At 46.6% G+C, this 18,210-nt stretch overlaps 1 protein-coding gene across 1 annotated transcript in view; it reads left to right on the top strand.

Moving 5' to 3' along the window:
- The first annotated feature begins 1,804 nt into the window (after nucleotides 1-1,804).
- The window catches only part of LOC148474692 (cytochrome P450 4B1-like), a 120,015-nt gene continuing 103,609 nt past the window's right edge, over nucleotides 1,805-18,210 (top strand). The window contains exon 1 of the mRNA XM_088458235.1: nucleotides 1,805-1,999. Within this exon, the coding sequence (XP_088314361.1) occupies nucleotides 1,805-1,999 (195 nt within the window). The remainder of the gene's footprint in view (nucleotides 2,000-18,210) is intronic.

The following is an 18,210-nucleotide window of genomic DNA, read 5'->3' as shown; positions in this document are numbered from 1 at the left end:
CTGCTATCCTGTCTGCCACTGCAGTGCCACTCCTAGATGGGCCACGTGTTTGTGCCGCCCACTCGTATCTCTTAGCATAATCATCCAGCTACCTCGGTGCAACCTTTTGGACATAAAAACACTATTGTGAGGTGTGAGGTGTTCAGAATAGACTGGATATGAGTGGAAATTAAGGTTATTGAGGTTAATAATAGCATAGGAGCAGAAAAACCTACAAATTCTGTGATTTTAGCTGTTTTTATGCTTTTTTTCAAAAAAATACAGATCCAAAACACAAAACCCAGAACACAAAACACGGAAGGGTGGTTTTGGCAAAACCAATCCAGATCCAAAACACGAAGAAAGATCCAGTTCCAAAACCAAAACACAAAACACGAAAAGTGGCCGGTGCACACCCCTAGTATAAACTCACCTTTCCTGAGAGGCCCCAGAGGCTGCAACACCACTAAGCAAGAGGCATCACACCATGAGGACCAAGGAGCTCTCCAAACAAGTCAGGGACAAAGCTGATGAGAAGTACAATTCTGGTTTGTGTTATAAAAAAAAAAATATATATCTTTGATGATCCCCCGAAGCCAGGGACGTCTTAAGAGAGGAGGGGGCCCGTGTGCACTCCCTGTGTGGGGCCCCCTCCTCTCACCCCAGTGTCCGGCAGCCGACTGACGTGGCTGGCCAGCCACCAGAGCATTAGTAGACTCCATGCACTAGAATGTGCCCAGAGTCTACTGCGCATGCGCAGAAAACCGGGAAAATGGCCGCGGCGGCCATTTTCTGTGGCCATCTTCCGGTGTTCTGAGCAGCGCAGACACCCGATGCGGGACATCGGACAGGTAAGTTTAAATTAATATGGGTGCAGGGTGTGCGGTGTGGGGCCCCCCTGGACCCATTATAGATACACCACTGCCCGGAGCACCGTCAAATCCATCATCATCACATGGAAAGAACATGGTTCCACAACAAACCTGCCAAGAGAGGGTCGCCTACCAAAACTCACAGACCGGGCAAGGAGGGCATTAATCAGAGAGGCAGCACAGAGATCAAAGGTAACCCTGAAGGAGCTGCAGAGTTCCACAGCAGAGACTTGAAGATTGCGGTTCACAAGCGGAAACCATCCAACATGAAGGAGCTGGAGCCGTGTTGCCTTGAGGAATGGGGAAAAATCCCAGGGGCCAGATATGGCAAGCTCATAGAGACTTATCCAAAGCGACTTGCAACGGAAAGTCGCAGGAGAAGCAGCACAATGGGGCTTGGTGTGAGGAAAAGCCGCAGCCTCTCGTATCAGAGCTCTTTTTACCCAGATTCAGACTCAGTTGCGCACAGATGTACACTTGTCGCACATCCCAGTAGTCAGCGCACGGTACCAATGCAGCTTTGTCGCTTCCAGGAATTTTATTTATGCAAATAAAAAGTATATTTTGAATGAAAAAGACACTGGACCTGGTGCGCCAAAAGCGGCTACTTGGCATATCGAGTCACAGTATAAAACTACACATCTGTAACCTGCATCCAAACACAATACATATATATACACTCCTTGGTGCGGCCAGGTGCAAAGTTACTCCTTTACTTTGCTGTATTTTATATTGATATAACTTAGACCTGAGAAATCTATTACACCGTATTGCAACACACAAATGATTGCAATCCAGCTACCCTTTATGTAATGTGTGTGTGTGTGTGTGTGTGTGTCCACACACCCAGCTGCAGCGTTATCTCCTCCTACTCTATACATTGACCTGTCCTTTACCTGTCACTGGCACATTACTTATATCCCTGCATGTGTATAGTGCAGTGTACAGCAGACATGGCTTCCTCCTCTGTGCTGTCCGGGCTCCTCTCTCTCAGTGTCTCTGAGCTCTGTAACTGGGCTGTCTGGATCTGCGCCCTGTATCTGCTGTACACAGCATCTAAGCTCTATCTGAGGTGGCAGCAATTGCACAGGATGTTCTCTGCTTTCCCAGGACCTAAGCGTCACTGGTTTTATGGCAATGCTCATGAGGTAAGTGCCCGGCTGTGCCTCCTGTATGTGCTGTACACAGACTCTAAGCTGTACCTGAGGTAAGTGCCCGGCTGTACCTCCTCTAAGCCAGAAGTTCCCAAACTTGAGGCCCAATGGTCGGGAATCTGCGCAGGCGCCGGCATGTTCGCACGAAGTTTGGCAGCAGACTGTCAGTGATTGACAGTCTCCTGCCGTTTGTGGGCTGGAGGCTGTGGCGACTGTTTCTCGAAATGGAGGTGTGCTGCCGACTTTGGGGGGGAGGTAGGAGGCCAGGATCTCCATCGGCTGACAGAGATATCCCGGCCTCTTTTTTGTATCTGTGGCGGTCAGCAGAAGATGGGGTGTAGAATTATCTCCCCTGATAGGATGTGCTGCGCAGACATGATGGGGAAGCTGATTCCACTCATTACGGTGTCTGTTTTATAACATACTGAGAACAGTTCCGGGTCACCGGTCCAACTGTTGCCTAACATTGTTCTAGTAAGTAGCCAAGATTTTAATTAAGACTGGGTTCTAAATTAATCTGAATGATCACATATAATGATATATATCCCACTACAACAGCTGATTGAAGATTCCCTTATATAAATGTACACTGGCAGAGAGAAGCGTCAGCGTTTGCTGCATACGGAATGAGCGATGTGATATTGTGCACTAATATATATATCCAGGAAAAGCAGAAGTCGCACTGCGCAGGGGCAAATCTGGGGCTGTGATGTCGCTCGCAGCGCCCCAAACACCGCAGAATGATTGACATGCTCCTGGGCGTGTAGGGGGCGACAGGGCGGCGACACGGAGCTCCCACATCAGCCACATTTATGAGGCGTGCCGAAGACTGTGGCTGCGTCCTTGGACTCAGTATCACTGGCCCAGTTGTATGATTTACCCGGCCATCCTGAGTGACCAGAGGGTTACACAAATGTCTAATGTTCCCGCATTGATCCGACGGCTGCGTCCTCCAGCGCAGCATCGGATCAGAGAAGCCGGCAATGGGCGGCTTTTTCATATTACAGCGTCCTACTGTGTCCATCTCTGAATAAGGCCCAAATATGGCTACTGAGAATGTTTATGTACTACGTAAGGCGCTGCGGAAGACTTGTGGCGCCATATAAATAAACAAAAATTATTATAATAGTAAAAAAAAATATCTTTTTCATTATGAAGGAAAACTATTTTGAATTCATTCTATCTTATTATAACGCCTAAAAGAAGATAATATAATAGGGTTAAATAAACAAAGCTCGTAAATATAAAGGAGACCATTATAGGAAAAGGATACGATGAGAACATAATAAACGTGAGAACTATTATAAGACACTTTATTTTTCCCGGCACTTTTCTTTTCATGCTTTTTATTTCAGTTTTTAATAAACAAGTTTGAGTAATAAATGAAATCAACACAATACACATAAAAGTTACAGCGTGTTCTCAGCGGACTAATGCGTCAATTTATCTGACTTCCTTTCATCTCAGGAAATAAAGTGCTACAGTCCCAGGTTATTATACAACATACACTACACATATTATTTATTCTTAGGTTAGTGGCAACATTTATTGCAACAATAGTAAATCACTGGTAACAGAAGGATACAGAGTCTTTTTGAGACCAATTTATTTGTAATAGGACTATTTATCCCAGTGATTATAATTCATTATCAGTGTATTGTTGTAATAATACTGCCACGCATTTTATTGAACATTATACAATGTATGTAGGGTTATAGTGGTGTTATGATTTTATAAATTATATTCATTTTTAAGTAGGATAATAAAAGTTATATTTTAATTTGTTGTGACCTAGTGCACTAACAAACTATATATGTTGTTGGTGCTAAATTCCTTTCATCTGTATTAGAACTTTACCCATAAATTGAGATAAGAAATAATATGTAACTGTAAACTCGGAATTACACTTATACCGAAATTCCGGGTCTGACCCAGAGGTTGGAACAGGGTTCCTATCCAGATCAGACCCAGAATTTCCCCCGAAGCTGACCCAGGATATTCAGCGCCGTTCACACCGGAGTCTGGTCTGCATAAATCCAGCTATTTCCGGCATTGAAGTGGACTCTAGGAGATGACGTCACCTCCAAGCGCCACTGAAGTCAGCCTGTCGGCCAGGGAGGCGGCGCGCTCCAGGTCACCGTGACCCGGAGCTCGCCGTTTACACCGCAGGGATTCACGGGTTAGTCCCGTGTTGAACCCTGCAAGTTACCTGAGTTGGATTGTCGGGTCATTCGAGCGATCCAACCCTCTCCCCTTTTACACCAAGGAGCTACCTGCAATAACCCAGGTTTTAGCTCTAGTGTAAAAGGGGAATGATTTTATGTGTCAGCCCAAAAGCATGGTGGCGTTACGGTGAACCACATTGTGAAATATAAACCTCTAGTGTGGGAGTTTGATTTAAATAACATAAGGGGTTTTTTTTTATTTACCTTGCACCCCAAGGGTTAATGCGGTCATTCTGTATTACTAAGGACATGTATCTCTGCGTTTATTCTTAAACAATAGTTCTTTTATTTCCTCTAGCATTAGGATGAAGGTTTATAGCCAAAGTTTTTGCTTAATCCTCTATGAGGCTCAGATCACTGCTAGTTTTTTTTTGCAATAAATTTGGGAATTATTGCTAATTATCTTCCATAGGATCAGAGATTAGAATACTGAGTCTTTGGGTGATTAATAAACACTTATTTAATTAGAAAGCGCTTAGAGCCCATTGTATTTTACTAACTACACTTGTTCTCAATCAAATAATTACTTAACAAATGTAGTTAATTTAAGCAACGTGGTTTCAGCTATACTGTAGTTACTTAATCTCTCCCAGGTGATAGAACGCTATGTGCACAATGTGTAATGTAATAGGCGGCACATATTTAATACTGATGGAGAAAGTTGTCCTGTCTGGTGTGAAAAAAAAATATCTGGGGTATAGTCCTAAAGCTGGGTACACACCTGTCAATATATCATTTGTTTGATCGATAAACGGTATAACGATAGTGCATCTGCGGTTTTGTATGCTCAGTATGTGTAAACTACGCCATTCACCACCAGCATCAGATCATCCCTGCAGCGCAGCCAATCAGGGGTGCCGAGAGGGGGGGGGAGCGGGTACAGATTACCCGGGCCCGGGCTTTCTGAGGGCCCCCCCTCACAGCAGCCCAGCACACAGCGTGTGAGGAGCAGCCACAGCACTCCTATGCCTGTGCGGGGGAGCGATCACACTGATCGCGCCCCCCCTGGCTTTGCGCCGGGCTGAGGGGGCTCAGAGCGCCCACCCCCACCCCAGCGCGCAGTGCCGCTTTGCGGCGCTGCAAATCCTTTTTTTTTATATCGGCAAGGGGGCATAGCCACACCTCCAGCTGTTAGGCCACGCCCCATATTACCGGGGCCCCCCACCACACCTCCTATTCTGTGCCCTCCTCCTTAGGGGTCCAGATGAAAAGTGTATTTCTTTGACAAAAATAGGGACAGGTCCGCAGACCAACGTTACTCCAACCATCCAACTAGATGGTTGGTTGGAATGAAAATCCGGTAATGTATGGTGGTAAATGACAATCGGCAATTTGCTCCCAAACACCGGAAAACACGAAAAAAAGGTCTCTCAGGCACGTTGGTTATATCTGTTTGATTTAAACAACTTGTCTGAATAGCAGCTTTCTCCCGTTGTTCGGCTGATTGTCATTTGTTCCCATACATTACCGGATTTTCATTCCAATCAACGATCTACAGTAGTTGAATGGTTGGAGGTCAGTTGGTCCGGTGTATGGGTTGGTCCGGTGAATGGTTGGAGGTCAGTTGGTCCGGTGTATGGGTTGGTCCGGTGAATGGTTGGAGGTCAGTTGGTCCGGTGTATGGGTTGGTCCGGTGAATGGTTGGAGGTCAGTTGGTCCGGTGTATGGGTTGGTCCGGTGAATGGTTGGAGGTCAGTTGGTCCGGTGTATGGGTTGGTCCGGTGAATGGTTGGAGGTCAGTTGGTCCGGTGTATGGCTTGGTCCGGTGAATGGTTGGAGGTCAGTTGGTCCGGTGTATGGCTTGGTCTGGTGAATGGTTGGAGGTCAGTTGGTCCGGTGTATGGGTTGGTCCGGTGAATGGTTGGAGGTCAGTTGGTCCGGTGTATGGGTTGGTCCGGTGAATGGTTGGAGGTCAGTTGGTCCGGTGTATGGGTTGGTCCGGTGAATGGTTGGAGGTCAGTTGGTCCGGTGTATGGCTTGGTCCGGTGAATGGTTGGAGGTCAGTTGGTCCGGTGTATGGCTTGGTCTGGTGAATGGTTGGAGGTCAGTTGGTCCGGTGTATGGGTTGGTCCGGTGAATGGTTGGACGTCAGTTGGTCCGGTGTATGGGTTGGTCCGGTGAATGGTTGGAGGTCAGTTGGTCCGGTGTATGGGTTGGCCCGGTGAATGGTTGGAGGTCAGTTGGTCCGGTGTATGGGTTGGTCCGGTGAATGGTTGGAGGTCAGTTGGTCCGGTGTATGGGTTGGTCCGGTGAATGGTAGGAGGTCAGTTGGTACGGTGTATGGGTTGGCCCAGTGAATGGTTGGAGGTCAGTTGGTCCGGTGTATGGGTTGGCCCGGTGAATGGTTGGAGGTCAGTTGGTCCGGTGTATGTCCAGCTTAGTATACAGTATAACCAGAAAGATTCAGGTTGCTCTGACCTGTACCAAAATCGGAGTCAGGAATGTACAAAACTTAGCATTTATTTCTCAAAGTAAAAAACATAAAATTGTTAATTCACTGTGAGAAATAGCGTAAAAAACACAAATAAAAACAGATAAATAACAATGTACTAATATGCTGCTCATGAATATAAATGTGTCGCCTAAAGCCCAATATGAGGAGCACAGTCTCTGAGACTATGGACCGATTCAATTAGTTTCGCGCTGACGGAAAAGTTTTGCATGCCGTATTCTTCACCAACATCATGTGTTTTGGACGCAAAAACTTTCCGTGTGCGCCCCCACTATTCGCCGTATTCGATGCCAAAACACGCGAAAATGCATCCCGGCGAATGTGAACCAGGCGAAAAAAGTGCTGTCGGAATTGGGGAAATCAGCCTGACACCCCCAAAAAAATGCACTAACATTGGGGATCAATGTACAGTAGATGCCCCCAAATAGCCCTATTAAAGCTATTTTGGGTACTTAAGTTGTGTCAGTAAGTACTAATTAGCGTCTGTACACTAGTGGTGAAGAATGGCGTTACGCAGTATTTCTTTCTGAAAATAAGTAGTCCTGTCAAATTTGGGGTACATGAGGGGGGGTAGCATATTTTAAAGTCGCTAAAGTGAAGTTTTAAAAAACGTAAAAAACCCAACTGCTGCAAGCACCTGCATTCAAAAAACCCCTCACCCATACTTGCGGACCCCCCAACAGTCTATTTCGCTAGTTTTTATGTTAGTGCCCCCACTTTGTACTTTTTCACCCTGAAATTCAAAGTACTTTTTTGGGGGTGTTCTTCAATTTTTTTTTAGGGATTTTTTGACGCAGTTATCCTTTGGGGGGCTGAGTAGTTTCCCCACCTTTGCACCCCAAATTAACGATTTTGCACTTTGTTTCTCCACCTATTCAGAGGCGAATTTTATTTGCATATTAAATGTAGGCCTGCCAAGAGCCGTGGCGGTCCCTGGTAATAGGGGGCATGGCCTAATAGCGGGAGGCGTGGCCACGCCCCCTTGCCGATAGAAAAAAAAAAGATTTGCAGCGCTGCGCACTAGGGGAGGGGGGGGCGTTCTGAGCCCCCTCAGCCCGGCGCAAAGCCAGGGGGGCGCGATCAGTGTGATCGCTCCCCTGCACAGGCATAGGAGACTGCTGTGGCTGCTGCTGCACACGCTGTGTGCTAGGCTGCTGTGAGGGGGGGAGGGGGAGCGGCGCCGGACCCGGGCCCCTCAGAAAGCCAGGGCCCGGGTAATCTGTACCCACTCCCCCTCCCCCTCTCAGCGCCCCTGATTACATGGCATTGACGCTCCGCGTACACGAAAAGTATTTGGAATTGAATACGAAGATAAGTTTCCGACTGGCAAAAAGTCGCTGTCCAAGATACTTCTTCGCGGATCTCGGCTTTTCGTGGCTAATTGAATATGGGCCTATGTATCTCTTTAAAGAAAGACTTATGTCAGCGTAAGCAGTAATTCTTCCAGGCTGTATAGCAGAAAACCAGTCACTTGGTTATGGAATGAATGAATAAATGGAAAATCATCCAAAAAACTTATTAGAAGGCATATTAAATGTTTAAAAAGAGATTCATCCTGCCAGCAGACCATTTCATTAATATACCCACTAATACTTTGATCCTGCAGGCTTTATATAAGTGTCCAAACAACATATATGCATTCTGGCTAATTAACGGTCTGCAGACCACCTCCCGTCCTCTCACTGGCTACCCGCAGGTTACACAGCAGGTTGTGATGGTGATACAGTAAGTGTGAGCTTTGTAAAAGGGAGCCCGTTGTGAACAGCACATCCAATATACAGCCGGTGACTGAGAGCCCGCAGTCGGTGACCATTGCTGTGACTCGGGCTGAGCGTGGCAACATAGATGGTCAGCGTCCTGAGTGCTCACAGTATGGCTGATTGGCTGCAGCGTGTGACTACATGACACTGACATTATGGTTGATTGGCTGCCTGTGTGACTACATAACACTGACAGTATGGCTGATTGGCTGCAGCGTGTGACTACATAACACTGACAGTATGGCTGATTGGCTGCAGCGTGTGACTACATAACACTGACAGTATGGCTGATTGGCTGCAGCGTGTGACTACATAACACTGACAGTATGGCTGATTGGCTGCAGCGTGTGACTACATAACACTGACAGTATGGCTGATTGGCTGCAGCGTGTTACTACATGACACTGACAGTATGGCTGATTGGCTGCCTGTGTGACTACATAACACTGACAGTATGGCTGATTGGCTGCCTGTGTGACTACATAACACTGACAGTATGGCTGATTGGCTGCAGCGTGTGACTACATGACACTGACAGTATGGCTGATTGGCTGCCTGTGTGACTACATAACACTGACAGTATGGCTGATTGGCTGCAGCATGTGACTACATGACACTGACAGTATGGCTGATTGGCTGCCTGTGTGACTACATAACACTGACAGTATGGCTGATTGGCTGCCTGTGTGATTACATGACACTGACAGTATGGCTGATTGGCTGCAGCGTGTGACTACATAACACTGACAGTATGGCTGATTGGCTGCCTGTGTGACTACATAACACTGACAGTATGGCTGATTGGCTGCAGCGTGTGACTACATGACACTGACAGTATGGCTGATTGGCTGCCTGTGTGAATACATGACACTGACAGTATGGCTGATTGGCTGCCTGTGTGAATACATGACACTGACAGTATGGCTGATTGGCTGCGTGTGTGACTACATAACACTGACAGTATGGCTGATTGGCTGCCTGTGTGACTACATAACACTGACAGTATGGCTGATTGGCTGCAGCGTGTGACTACATGACACTGACAGTATGGCTGATTGGCTGCCTGTGTGAATACATGACACTGACAGTATGGCTGATTGGCTGCAGCGTGTGACTACATGACACTGACAGTATGGCTGATTGGCTGCGTGTGTGACTACATAACACTGACAGTATGGCTGATTGGCTGCCTGTGTGACTACATAACACTGACAGTATGGCTGATTGGCTGCAGCGTGTGACTACATGACACTGACAGTATGGCTGATTGGCTGCCTGTGTGACTACATAACACTGACAGTATGGCTGATTGGCTGCAGCGTGTGACTACATAACACTGACAGTATGGCTGATTGGCTGCCTGTGTGACTACATAACACTGACAGTATGGCTGATTGGCTGCCTGTGTGACTACATAACACTGACAGTATGGCTGATTGGCTGCAGCGTGTGACTACATAACACTGACAGTATGGCTGATTGGCTGCCTGTGTGACTACATAACACTGACAGTATGGCTGATTGGCTGCAGCGTGTGACTACATAACACTGACAGTATGGCTGATTGGCTGCAGCGTGTGACTACATAACACTGACAGTATGGCTGATTGGCTGCAGCGTGTGACTACATAACACTGACAGTATGGCTGATTGGCTGCAGCGTGTGACTACATAACACTGACAGTATGGCTGATTGGCTGCAGCGTGTGACTACATGACACTGACAGTATGGCTGATTGGCTGCGTGTGTGACTACATAACACTGACAGTATGGCTGATTGGCTGCAGCGTGTGACTACATAACACTGACAGTATGGCTGATTGGCTGCAGCGTGTGACTACATAACACTGACAGTATGGCTGATTGGCTGCAGCGTGTGACTACATGACACTGACAGTATGGCTGATTGGCTGCAGCGTGTGACTACATAACACTGACAGTATGGCTGATTGGCTGCATGTGTGAATACATGACACTGACAGTATGGCTGATTGGCTGCAGCGTGTGACTACATAAGACTGACAGTATGGCTGATTGGCTGCAGCGTGTGACTACATAACACTGACAGTATGGCTGATTGGCTGCATGTGTGACTACATAACACTGACAGTATGGCTGATTGGCTGCAGCGTGTGACTACATAACACTGACAGTATGGCTGATTGGCTGCCTGTGTGACTACATAACACTGACAGTATGACTGATTGGCTGCGTGTGTGATTACATGACACTGACAGTATGGCTGATTGGCTGCGTGTGTGATTACATGACGTATGTGTACAGACCATTTGCCCTTTACTCTAGTTTCACTTAAAAAGTGTTATCTCTGCTGTTTGCTCTCAGGTTCCAATTCCACAGATGTCGCTTTCTGATAACTTTGTTCTGCTCTGTGCACTGGTTTGATCTCTGGGCGTGATTAAGCAAGGATCACAGATGCTAATATGCACGCAACTGGGCGATTGTTGTGTTCTGCGCACGCCTATGCATCGCAGTGCGCAGAACTAGCCACTGTGAACGGGACTACAATCGCAGAGGCTACGCAGACCCATAGCAGAGTGATTGACAGGAAGCACCGTTTGTGGGTGGTGACGGGGGGGTGGTCGGGTGAAAGCAGGCGTGTCTGAGTTCGCACGCGATTTCAGGGGTGTCCATAAATTAGCCACTGCGATGCCCTACACAGCCTGAGGTCTCATAGAGTACGTGGCTGTTAGTAATTTTTGAGTAAGGCCAGGGCTTGTGCAAGTGTGCGCATGGGTCCGATGTTACCGATTGTTTCGCTATATTGCTAAGTATTACGGATGTGAGACAGAGGAAAGTGGGCGTCCTTATGTGTGGCTGCGATCGCAATGCTATACTGCGATCGCAATGCATATGCATATCACCACTGATATAGCAACTGCATTGCGTGCGCAATAGCAAAATAGCGATCCTTGCTCTGTCTCTATATAGGGGGATTTGGTGACAGATTGGAGCCGTCACTTAGCTGTAGTCATTTTATTGACAATGATCAGTTTATGGCACAAAGTCTGGTCATGTTTATTTACAGTATTAGTTACCTGGGTAATAGGATGAGGTCATTATTCACAATAGTATAAAGTACAGTTCTACAGGAGACTTAGGGCCATATTCCATTTCAGGCGAAAAGTCATTTGCCGGACTTTTAGCCGCCATCGGAGCTTTTCTGGGTGAAAAAGTATTGGGTGCGTGCCCGCGTATTCCCGTATTAAATTTAAATAGGCGAAAACGGGACCCGGCGAAAAGGTAATTAGCGAAAAGTTCTGTCATTTTTGGGGAAATCAGCCTGTTACCCCCCCCAAAAGATGCACTGACATGGGGGATCATTATGGGTACCCCTGAATAGCCCTGCCGCAACCAACCACAATAAAAAAAACACCTGGGGCACACTTGGAGACCCCCCCACCATCAATTTCACATTTTTTGGGGTGTCCTGTGGAACTTTGAATTTTTTTTTTGACATAGAATACCTTTGGGGGACAGTCCAAGGGGTGCATGGTACGTTTTTTTAGTTTGTTCCCCAAAACCCCAATTCTGCAGTTTTTTTCGCCAACTTTTCCCTGGATTTTTTTAATATGGGGAAAAGTGAAAACGGTAAAAATGATGTCATAGGCGAAAATTATTTGCCGATAATGGCTTTTCGCTCCAAATTGCATACGGCCCTTAGAGCAAGTGGCCTGTAACCTGACGAGACCCAGTTACTGTAAATTTTGTAAGATGTAATATAATATTCATACTACATGCAGGTATTTCCAGAAATGTGCACGTACAGGTGGGCCCAGCTAATTTGTTGCTCAAAGCGCACCATGGAATGTTACGTGATGGCTAGACTTTGATGTACCGTGGTATTCTTCAACGAAAGATACGCTACGGCATGTAATACAGCGCTTAACTGCTGGGTGGCGAGTGCTCCACTGTTGTAATTTGTACTGAATACCAGACTGTAAAATTGGATGGATATCACATTCACGCAGTGTATTTGCATGTTCGCACAACCAATCTTTTTAATATCACATAACCTCTTAGAACGGGCCGCAAATCAGAACACATACAGTATATAACTGTACAGCAGTGTAGTTGCCGTGTTGTTATGACGGTATAACCGATACTGTAGATTAATGAGATGAATGCACAGCTTTCAATGAGATGGGATGAATTATTCTCTAATGGTCGGGTACTGTGTATATACTGTGTATTATTGTACTAGTATAATATTTTATAATATTTTGAAAGGAATACACTTTTTTATTATTAAAAACAGCAGTGGGTGGGCGAGTGTACAAGGATGAGCCCGCTATGTGCGGTTCTTGATATAGCTGGCGTGTGGGCTAGAGGTTAGGTGATCGCTTTGCAACAGTGCTTGTCCCGGGTTTGAGCCCTGGAAAAGGACCCATACGCAATTTTTTCCCCCTATATTTAAAACCAGCACTGGCCCATAGCCCGGTGGTGGTTCCTAAAATACAGGTGAACCCTACTCGTTTTGTTCCACGTAATTTTAGGAACCAGGACTGGCTGATCAGTCCTGGGCTGGTTAGGATTTTGGGGTGAGGACTCTACGTGTATTTTTTTATAAAAGATTAACCCTAAAAAAAATACTTTTCATTATTAAACATACACAAATCACACTGATTTCTGTATGTTTGATGGCAACTCGCAGATCAGGAGGTGGTGCATTTGAAACGTCTATTGACTCCCCGATTTGGCTGTAAAATGAGTATAGCAAAAAGCATAATGATAAAATCCCGATTTAGGCATAAATGAATGAAAAGTACTTCCGATTTGAGCCAATGGTGAATTCATTTTGGAAAAAATGGGCGAATTTGCGGGATCAACCCCAAAAGATGATCAAATCATCCGAGTTTAATGATAGTAAATTTCAGATTTGGAAAAAGTGATTTTTTTTCACCCGAGATAGCGATCTCTGATCAACACAAATCTTACTAAATTTACCCCCAGAGTAAGGTGGCATTGCACCCGTATATAGCAGTAATAACTACACACATATAACACACCCAGAGTAAGGCGGCATCACACCTGTATACAGCAGTAATAACTACACACATATAACACACCCAGAGTAAGGCGGCATCGCACCCGTATATAGCAGTAATAACTACACACATATAACACACCCAGAGTAAGGCGGCGTCACACCCGTATACAGCAGTAATAACTACACACATATAACACACCCAGAGTAAGGCGACGTCACACCCGTATACAGCAGTAATAACTACACACATATAACACACCCAGAGTAAGGCGATGTCACACCCGTATACAGCAGTAATAACTACACACATATAACACACCCAGAGTAAGGCGACGTCACACCCGTATACAGCAGTAATAACTACACACATATAACACACCCAGAGTAAGGCGGCGTCACACCCGTATACAGCAGTAATAATAATAGGATACAATTAAGTGTGGTTATACATGTTCTTAAAATGTAAACATATTACCAAAAAGACACCAGAAAAGTCTGGGATCTGCCACAGGGCCTGATTCAGACCCGCTCGCGAGCGCGTCGATGTTTGCCCACTGCGCATGCAAACACCGGAGCCGGCTCTGACGTGCGTATGCGCGAGACCTGGCTAGCGACGGGCTCTCCGTCACTCCTGGTCTCGCACCAAAAGGGGGCGGCTGTCGATTTTGATCAACAGCTTGCACCGTTTAGGAGGCGGGCGGGGGGGTGGCTGGCCAAACTGAGGCATTCCCGATGGAACGCCTGCTGTTTGGGGGCGGCCCCACTGACATCACGAGTGATGTCAGTGGTAAGCTTCCAGCTCTATTAAGAGCCAGAAGCTCACTGGGGCTTGCGGGAACGAGACCCTACCGCAATGGTCTCGTCGCAAACCCCGATAGTCGCGATGGTCGAGACCATCGCGACCATCACATGGCCGCACGCAATAGCTGTGGGTGGTCACCCACAGCTAAGCGAGCGGCCAGGAGGCCGCACACACAAAAAACGCCCTGATTCAGAGCGAGCGCTCTTTCAGAGCGTCCGGCTCTGAATCAGGCCCAGAGTTCCATCACATAATGGCGCCTGCACCTGCGACCAGCAGACCAGTTCTTGTCTAGTGTAAATCTTGCATCATGTTCTTGCACGTCTGTGACATAAGAAATTCAATGCTTAATCCGTGGTCGGACCGTGTAATTAAATGCATTGTATGGCCCACTAATCTCCGTCCCTGCACTGTATGATACACTAATCTCCCTCCCTGCACTGTATGATACACTAATCTCCCTCCCTGCACTGTATGATACACTAATCTCCCTCCCTGCACTGTATGATACACTAATCTCCGTCCCTGCATTGTATGATACACTAATCTCCGTCCCTGCACTGTATGATACACTAATCTCCATCCCTGCACTGTATGATACACTAATCTCCCTCCCTGCACTGTATGATACACTAATCTCCGTCCCTGCACAGTATGATACACTAATCTCCGTCCCTGCACTGTATGATACACTAATCTCCGTCCCTGCACTGTATGATACACTAATCTCCCTCCCTGCACTGTATGATACACTAATCTCCGTCCCTGCACTGTATGATACACTAATCTCCGTCCCTGCACTGTATGATACACTAATCTCCGTCCCTGCACTGTATGATACACTAATCTCCCTCCCTGCACTGTATGATACACTAATCTCCCTCCCTGCACTGTATGATACACTAATCTCCCTCCCTGCACTGTATGATACACTAATCTCCCTCCCTGCACTGTATGATACACTAATCTCCGTCCCTGCACTGTATGATACACTAATCTCCGTCCCTGCACTGTATGATACACTAATCTCCCTCCCTGCACTGTATGATACACTAATCTCCCTCCCTGCACTGTATGGTAAACTAATCTCCCTCCCTGCACTGTATGATACACTAATCTCCGTCCCTGCACTGTATGATACACTAATCTCCCTCCATGCACTGTATGATACACTAATCTCCCTCCCTGCACTGTATGGTAAACTAATCTCCCTCCCTGCACTGTATGGTAAACTAATCTCCCTCCCTGCACTGTATGATACACTAATCTCCGTCCCTGCACTGTATGATACACTAATCTCCCTCCCTGCACTGTATGATACACTAATCTCCGTCCCTGCACTGTATGATACACTAATCTCCCTCCCTGCACTGTATGATACACTAATCTCCCTCTCTGCACTGTATGGTACACTAATCTCCCTCCCTGCACTGTATGGTACACTAATCTCCGTTCCTGCACTGTATGATACACTAATCTCCCTCCCTGCACTGTATGGTACACTAATCTCCCTCCCTGCACTGTATGATACACTAATCTCCCTCCCTGCACTGTATGATACACTATTCTCCATCCCTGCACTGTATGATACACTAATCTCCATCCCTGCACTGTATGATACACTAATCTCCCTCCCTGCACTGTATGATACACTAATCTCCCTCCCTGCACTGTATGATACACTAATCTCCCTCCCTGCACTGTATGATACACTAATCTCCCTCCCTGCACTGTATGATACACTAATCTCCCTCCCTGCCCAGTATGATACACTAATCTCCCTCCGTGCACTGTATGATACACTAATCTCCCTCCCTGCACTGTATGATACACTAATCTCCCTCCCTGCACAGTATGATACACTAATCTCCCTCCGTGCACTGTATGATACACTAATCTCCATCCCTGCACTGCATGATACACTAATCTCCATCCCTGCACAGTATGATACACTAATCTCCGTCCCTGCAAAGTATGATACACTAATCTCCCTCCGTGCACTGTATGATACACTAATCTCCATCCCTGCACTGCATGATACACTAATCTCCATCCCTGCACAGTATGATACACTAATCTCCGTCCCTGCAAAGTATGATACACTAATCTCCGTCCCTGCACAGTATGATACACTAATCTCCGTCCCTGCACTGTATGGTACACTAATCTCCCTCCCTGCTCTGTATGGTACACTAATCTCCGTCCCTGCACAGTATGATACACTAATCTCCGTCCCTGCACTGTATGGTACACTAATCTCCCTCCCTGCACAGTATGGTACACTAATCTCCGTCCCTGCACAGTATGATACACTAATCTCCGTCCCTGCACTGTATGGTACACTAATCTCCCTCCCTGCACTGTATGGTACACTAATCTCCGTCCCTGCACAGTATGATACACTAATCTCCGTCCCTGCACTGTATGGTACACTAATCTCCGTCCCTGCACTGTATGGTACACTAATCTCCCTCCCTGCACTGTATGATACACTAATCTCCGTCCCTGCACAGTATGATACACTAATCTCCGTCCCTGCACTGTATGATACACTAATCTCCCTCCCTGCACTGTATGATACACTAATCTCCCTCCCTGCACTGTATGATACACTAATCTCCCTCCCTGCACTGTATGATACACTAATCTCCGTCCCTGCACTGTATGATACACTAATCTCCCTCCCTGCACTGTATGATACACTAATCTCCCTCCCTGCACTGTATGATACACTAATCTCCCTCCCTGCACTGTATGATACACTAATCTCCATCCCTGCACTGTATGATACACTATTCTCCCTCCCTGCACTGTATGATACACTAATCTTCCTCCCTGCACTGTATGGTACACTAATCTCCGTCCCTGCACTGTATGATACACTAATCTCCGTCCCTGCACAGAATGATACACTAATCTTCCTCCCTGAACTGTATGGTACACTAATCTCCGTCCCTGCACTGTATGGTACACTAATCTCCGTCCCTGCACTGTATGGTACACTAATCTCCCTCCCTGCACTGTATGGTACACTAATCTCCCTCCCTGCACTGTATGGTACACTATTCTCTGTCCCTGCACTGTATGGTACACTAATCTCCGTCCCTGCACTGTATGGTACACTAATCTCCGTCCCTGCACTGTATGATACACTAATCTCCCTCCCTGCACTGTATGATACACTAATCTCCCTCCCTGCACTGTATGATACACTAATCTTCCTCCCTGCACTGTATGGTACACTAATCTCCCTCCCTGCACTGTATGTACACTAATCTTCCTCCCTGCACTGTATGATACACTAATCTCCCTCCCTGCACTGTATGATACACTAATCTCCGTCCCTGTATTGTATGATACACTAATCTCCGTCCCTGCACTGTATGGTACACTAATCTCCCTCCCTGCATTGTATGATACACTAATCTCCCTCCCTGCACTGTATGATACACTAATCTCCGTCCCTGTATTGTATGATACACTAATCTCCCTCCCTGCACTGTATGATACACTAATCTCCGTCCCTGTACTGTATGATACACTAATGTCCATCCCTGCACTGTATGGTTCACTAATCTCCCTCCCTGCACTGTATGATACACTAATCTCCCTCCCTGCACTGTATGGTACACTAATCTCCGTCCCTGCACTGTATGATACACTAATCTCCGTCCCTGTATTGTATGATACACTAATCTCCGTCCCTGCACTGTATGGTACACTAATCTCTGTCCCTGCACTGTATGATACACTAATCTCCGTCCCTGTATTGTATGATACACTAATCTCCGTCCCTGCACTGTATGATACACTAATCTCCGTCCCTGCACAGTATGATACACTAATCTCAGTCCCTGCACTGTATGATACACTAATCTCCCTCCCTGCACTGTATGATACACTAATCTCCATCCCTGTATTGTATAATACACTAATCTCCCTCCCTGCACTGTATGATAC

Source organism: Taudactylus pleione, unplaced genomic scaffold, assembly GCF_031769625.1.
Source record: "Taudactylus pleione unplaced genomic scaffold, aTauple2 ptg000819l, whole genome shotgun sequence".
Lineage (NCBI taxonomy): Eukaryota > Metazoa > Chordata > Amphibia > Anura > Myobatrachidae > Taudactylus > Taudactylus pleione.
This window is presented reverse-complemented; position numbering and strand designations above follow the sequence as displayed.